General features: G+C 34.3%; 1 protein-coding gene across 3 annotated transcripts in view; it reads left to right on the forward strand.

The window, feature by feature from the left end:
* The window catches only part of LOC117167177 (serine/arginine repetitive matrix protein 2-like), a 30,025-nt gene that overhangs the window by 3,753 nt on the left and 19,149 nt on the right, over window positions 1–7,123 (forward strand). For all 3 annotated transcript variants that reach the window (XM_033351906.1, XM_033351920.1, XM_033351912.1), the window contains one exon: window positions 4,536–5,281. In XM_033351906.1, coding sequence (XP_033207797.1) covers window positions 4,538–5,281 — 744 coding nt within the window. In that variant the 5' untranslated portion in view covers window positions 4,536–4,537. The remainder of the gene's footprint in view (window positions 1–4,535; window positions 5,282–7,123) is intronic.

Genomic DNA, 7,123 nt, shown 5'->3' on the forward strand with positions numbered 1-7,123 from the left:
TTTTTTTTTTTTGTTAAAAAATAATCCGCTTCGTTAAAAATGCATGTATTTTGTTGAAAATTTAACTATTTGGTTAAAAATGTATTTTTGTTTTGTTTAAAAATTCAATTATTTTATTGAAAATTGATTTTTTATTTAGAAAATTAAGGTTCTTGTTTAAAAATTAATGTATTTTGATGAAATTTAGATTCTTTTTTCTTGTAGAAAATTCATCTTTTTGGTTGGAAATATATTTTTATCTGTTAAAAATTCAGTCTGTTTTTGTAACAGTTTAAATTCACGTATCATGTATAAAAATTTGCCTTTTTTGTAGAAAATTTATCTTATTGGTTAAAAATTTATGTTATTTTATTTAAAATGTATCTCTTTTGTCAGAAGTTTAAACTTTTTTGCTAAAAATTCGTTTTTTTTTGTTGTAAAAAGTTGATCTTCTACGTTAAAAATTTCAACTGCTAAAGAAAAAAGGTTTAAAATGGATTTTTTGGTTGAAAAATAAATATTTTCGGACTTGAAAACTTCACTGCTCTGTCGAAAATTGGTAGTTTTGCTCGAAAGTTCAACCATTTGGTATTAAATTCAGCTGTTTGGTTAAAAAAAGTTTTGTTGAATATTCATCTCTTTTGGTTAAAAATTAACTTTTTTTTAGAGTTCCTCCATTTGAATAGAAAGTTCGTCTTTATCGTTAAAAATGTACTTTCTTGATAATAATTCAACTGTTTTCTAAAAAATGTGTCTTTCAGTTGAAAAATTCAAAAATTTTGGTGGAAAATTTAACTATTTGGTTAAAAATAAAAGTATGGTTCTTTTTGAATGGTCAATTGATCTTTATATTAGAAAAGTCATATTTTACGGCTGAAAATGTAATTTTTAAATCGAAAATTCAACTATTTTAGTAAAAAAATTTAACTATTTTGATTGGAAGTAAACTTTTTGGTAAAAGTATTTTTCCTATGGGCTGAAAAATTAACCATTTTGGTAGAAAAGTAAACTGGTTAAAAAGTTACTTTTCAAAATTCCTATTTTTGGGCTTCAACTTAAACTGTTTCCTAAAATATTCGGCTAAAAAGCACTTTTTTGTCGTAAACTCGTCTTTTGGATCAAAAATTTACTTTTTAAAAACAAATACCTATTTTTGGATTGAAGTTTCCTTTTTTTTTCTTTAAAATTCCGTCTTTTTGGTGTCGAAAATTGGCTTTTTTTTTGAAAATTCATCTTTTAGGGTATCAAACTCAACCTTTTCCTAAAACATTCGACTTTTTAGCTTGATAACTTAACTATTTTGTTGAAAATTCCTCTTTTTGGTTTAAAAATTAATCTATTTTGATAGAAAATTCAACTCTGGTTCAAAATGACCTTTTTTTCTATGGAAAATCAACTGTTTTGTTAAAATATTTATTTTTTGCACCAAAATTCCAACTATTTGGCTAAGAACGAAATTTTTTGTTAAAAATTCAAAACATTAGCTTCCTGGTTGAAAATTCATATTTTTGGGCTTGGAAATTAAAATTATTTATAATTATTAAATTAAATACCGTCTGGGTTGAAGTGCCAAGAAAAAACTGCATCACCAGGTTTAAGGTTGATGTTATCCCTAAAAATAGATATTTTTCATTCTTTAACAATATTTTGATCTTTAGCGCTTTGAAAAATTTAATTTTGTCAGTTTTGTCCTGATCCCGATTACTTTTATATCCCGATTTACAATCAAAACAAATGTACTTCATATTTTTCAAGGAATCTGTATTACTATCAGATAATAACAGAAATTCTTAACGTCTTTTCAGGCTAGATGGAGCTGTGAATAAAAATTTTTTTCTGAAAAAACATCTCGTTCACTTCGCTGGGAATCAAACCACAGAACTAGCAGTTATGAAAGTAGCTTAAAATAGGGCTTTTTAACTCCTAGTAGCTTAAGTGGTCATTCTAGGAACTAACTTCGAAAAAAAAACGGTATTTTTGTGATTTTTTAAGTGAAAATTTTATACAAAAAAGTAAAAATCAAAAATACAAAGTTTACAACAATAGCGTTTTTCCGGGGGTAAGATAAATGTCCCAATTTGGGCGAAGTATTTTGCTTGTAAAAGTATTTTAAATCTTGTGAGTTCGAGAAAAGTTTCTAATACCGCACAGTTTGAACATTATTTCATCAATATTTTGTCTGCTCATCGATATAAACAGACCATTTTTACTGAATAATAAAGAATATTTTATGCTGTTCCGATGAACCTATTTGGGCGAATCAAATGTCTCAATTTGGGCGAGCGACGCCATGTTAGATTTCCTACAGTTGCGGGAAATTGTTAGTATTTTTAAATTGGCAGTCTCATTGTCATTGTAATCGTTTCCCGCACATTTTTATCAATTATTTAATACAAATGCATTTAAAAAAACGGGCGTCAAGACAGGGTAATATTAAAATCATTCATTAACTTTGAGTTATATTGACGAGCCCATTCGAAAAACTTATAATTTTTACTCACTTTTGAATTAAACACTCGCAGCACAAAATTGTTCAAACACTCTTGTGACGAAAAACAAAACCTTGTGTCAACTCCCGAACTAACAAGCCGAGAGCAATGTTACGCCCGTGTCACGATGTTTGTCACCACTCAGCTCCGAAACTGCTTAACCGATCTTGATGAAATTTTGTAGACCGTGTGTAATTTGGTCCAAGTTAAAGGATAGGATACTTTTTATCACATATAATTACGTCAATATTTTTTTATTGCAAATTAAATGTTTTTATTTGTATACTACATAATTTTCTATCAGATGGCGGTGTGAGTTAGTTTCTTGACCGACACTTGAACGTCTCACGTTATCTAGGTTGGGTAAGCAGGCAATAGATGGCGTCAAGTGTGGTATAATATAAATTCAACGTATTGGGATCTGATATACTCGAGTATGCCTCCTGGTGGCAGATTTGGAAAGCCCTGAGCGTAGGTAAATTTTGACGGGAAGTATAGGCGAATATACGAAAATAATTTTTCTAAAGGTTTTACAGTGTTTTTTACAGTGAAAACGGGATAAAAATAAAAAGTGATAAATAAAAAGTTACATATAAAATAAATCAAACTTTATCAATGACGTTTTCGCCACGAAAATCGAAGAGCAAAGTGTTTTGTTGTGTGTTTGGTTGCTCTTCTGCTGGAAAGCAAGAAACTGTTCGGTTTTTTTGAAATGTAGATAAACTACTATTTAAAAAAATATATATATGAAAAATCTTGTAGTATATGTACAGCATTTACTGATAGGATGGCTCTAGAAATAAAACAGAATAAAGTAAAAAATGCACGAAGTTCAAACGGATTTTCAAGCTTGTTCCACTGTCAATAAAAAAGCTTGAAGAAAAAGTTATAAGCATCGTCAAGTATTTATATTTTTTATTCTTCAATGATTTTTCAGCATTCCGAGTGAAAATAATCAAAGCAGGTTCTAAATAAAAATATTATTTTAGTTTACAAATATATCAACATTACCTCAAATCTGAAAAAAAATTACTGCTGATTTTTCATTTCAAGTTGATATAAATTAAATTTTGCATTCAAATGTCGATAGTTAATATTAAATTTTAAATGTTTATGCTGGGAACAAATTGAAGAATTTATTATTTAGACAACAAGCGTTTTTAAATTCTAAGTTTGCAAACAAAATGCAATAATGGAAACTGAAGTTTCATTTTCCACCTCTTTTCCGCAAAATAGGTGTCCTGCATGTAAAATTCTTTCTCCTTCTACGAAGTTTCTACATGCTGGTGTAGATTTTGTGAAATCACAAATTTCAGCTATTGTTATTTTCATTTTTAAGATTTAAAACTAATTTTCAATGTTTTTACATGAGTCTTATGAGACGTCTACCTACTGTCGCCGACCATATGGCTTTTGCCGCTGGTGGTGCCCTCAATATTTCAGATCCCAATACGAATATATAATAAAATTACTATAAAACCTATATAGATACATATAAAATTCCCGTGTCACGATGTTTGTCACCACTAAACTCCAAAACTACTTAACCGATCTTGATGAAATTTTGTATACTGTGTGTAATTTGGTCCAAGTTAAAGGATAGGATACTTTTTATCTCATTTAATTACTTCAATATCTTTTTATTGCAAATTAAATGTTTTTATTTGTATACATTATAAGTTTCTATCAGATGGCGGTGTAAGTTAGTTTCTTGAGCGACACTTGAACGTCTCACGTTATCCAGGTTGGGTAAGCAGCCAATAGATGGCGCCAAGTTTAGTATAATATATATTCACCATATTATAATTGAGCCACAGCAACGAGTCGCCGGGTCTCCTAGTCAATAGTAAATTTAATCCATTCTAGACTGTGATTTCCACGGATTTTGCTACAGTATCTGAGCATTCGCCCAAACTAGAATGACTAGAAGTCAACCGGCAATCGAAAGTTCTGTGGTTCGATGTCCAGCGCTGGGAAGATCTTTTTTCGCAAAAAAATGTAAACAGAAAAAAACATCGCAATAAAAGGTCCAATTAGACAGCGCTAACGAAAAAAAATTCCTTTCAGGAATGTCACGCGACTATGACAGCCGCCGCCGCGGGGGCAATGGCAGCAGTAGTTCTAGCAAGATGCGCATGGACACCAACACCTCGCAGTCGAGACCCCACGATTCATCAGGTAAGCGCAAGGAGCTCGACAGCGTGATGCGGAAAGCTCGCGAGTCCCAGTCGAGCTACTGGAACAAGAAGCTCCTCGAGGCGGAAGAACGGGATCCGAACAGATGGCGCCACAGCGGTTACAAGGAGCTCTACATCGGCGGGAGCGGCGAGCCCAGCAGCAGAGGCCATCCTCGCAGTCCGCGAAGTCCGCGGCCCCGAACTCCGCCGAGGAGTCCTCGGCCCCGGAGTCCACGACCTCGGAGTCCTCGGTCGCCGCGCGAACGTTCTCACACCCGGGCCCGACCAGCCCGGAGTCCGAGCTCCAACAGCACCTGCTCCGACAGATCTTGCTCCGTCTGCTCGCCGAGGGAGCGTCGACGAGTCGCGGGCAATTCACGCTCCCGGTCCAGGTCGGCGACGCCGGTCCGATCACGAGCTCCGGCCAAGGAGGTTGTACCTTCCAGTTCCAGGGCGCCCCCACCCCGGGCCAGACCTCGTTCTCCTCCAGTGCCAAGGCCGCGCACTCCGCCTTTGGCGCCGCAGCCGACGCGTCATCAGAAGGAGTACAAGGTCAAGGAGATGAAAGCGAGGAGAAAGGAGAAGCCGATGGCGAGGATTCCGGAGGATCCACGCATTCCGGATGGGATCCCAATGGTATGTTGAGCTTGCATTTTACGTTAATTATTTAACCCACTCTCGCTCTAAAGACTTTACATTTTTTTTAACGGTAATTTATGGATAGTTATCATATACCACCTTGATATCAAGGTTCCCGGAATCATCACCGTGTGGCGCCCCCTGCTGTCCGATGCACATTTGTTCTATTCTTAAGGTTGTCACACCTTTTAACAATATTCCCTGCGAATTTCAGCTTTCCAGCTTGACATTTGTGAATGTAACGCAATTTTGAGTGCATCTGTTTTTTTGCGAAGTTCGATTTTTGCAATGGATTTAATTTTGCAACAACGTGTGTGTTGTCGCACAATGCCATCATTATCCGTGAGTTTCTCACCAAAAACTCAACTAATATAATTCCGCAGCCATCAAATTCGCCAGATTTATCTCCCTGTGACTTTTTTTTTGTTCGATCGACTGAAAAAACCACTACGCGGAACGCGTTTTAGCAGTCGATCGGAGATAATACAAAAATCGAAAACGGCACTGATGAGCATACCGAAAATTGAGTATCAAAAATGTTTTAAGAGCTGGATCAAGCGCTGGCATAAGTGCGTGGCAGTCGATGGGAATTACTTTGAAGGGGACCACATCAATATTCAAGAATAAACTTATATTTTTTAATTTTAAAAATAAATTCCGCGAACTTTTTGATCAAGGTAGTATGGATCAATTTTTTCGGGATTTTATAGAAATTTTTTCATTGAATTTTCAGTCATCACAGATTTTCTCCTATTTTGCTGTTTCTCATCTTTTGTCACCTTTTTTTCACTTGAAAAAGAACAATTTTATACAAAATTATAACTTGCACACCAAACACAGTTTTTATTATACTTTTCTAATCGACGAATCTTAAACCAAATGATCGAATTTTTTAAACAAAAAAGATTAAACTTCAACCAGAAAGAGTTGCATTTTCAAATATAATCTTAAATTTTTAATTTCAAAAGATGAATATTTTACAAGCCAGATTAACCCTCAAACGGCCAAAACGCCACTACCGGGACTCTGCTTTTCAACGGACAATAACTAAGACTAGAAAAAATTGGGAAACATATATTTTTATTGCTTAAGATCTCCTCTTTCCGACGGTGCCAATGAAATTCTTCAAAAAATTTACTTATTATCCCAAAATGCAGTTTAAACAAAAAAAAAACGTGATTTTTCGTGCCTATTTTTTTTTTTTGTGAACCATTTTCCAAAGCTTTTCGAGTCTGTAATTAACCTGGAATCTCACTAACCGGTGGAATAAATGTCTAAACTTTGAGAATCCATGGTTCAAAGATCGATTTTTCGTTTCAGTATTTTCAAAATGGCGTCTTAATGGCAAAATTTTTGTGAAAACATTCATGAATTTTTTTACAATAAACGATGCGCTTTTCGGAAAAATTATCAAGAATAAAAAGTTCTTGTAATCAGCCAAGAAATACGCCTGCATTTTTTCGAAGCGTTTTGAGCAAAATTTTGAATTTTGCATATGAACAATTTTTGCAAAATTCAAAATTTTGCTCAAAACGCTCCGGTAAAATTCAGGCTGATTACAAGAACTTTTTATTCTTGACAAATTTTCCGAAAAGCGCATAGTTTTTCAATAAAAAATTTCCAACGACTCCGTAACCTTTATTGCACTCTGACATCAAACCACACCTTCACCGCATTGTCATCCTGGGAATTTTTGAGTACACCCAGCAAAAAAAAAATGCCAAAGCGTAAAGCCTTAAAAATTGCAACAATCTCCGAATCGGAATGGGATTCCGATGAAAATGATGAACGTATCATCATACCTAATCCAGATTACTCTGGCTCTGATGGAGATGATTC

Source organism: Belonocnema kinseyi, chromosome 1 (genome assembly GCF_010883055.1).
Source record: "Belonocnema kinseyi isolate 2016_QV_RU_SX_M_011 chromosome 1, B_treatae_v1, whole genome shotgun sequence".
In the NCBI taxonomy this organism is placed as follows: domain Eukaryota; kingdom Metazoa; phylum Arthropoda; class Insecta; order Hymenoptera; family Cynipidae; genus Belonocnema; species Belonocnema kinseyi.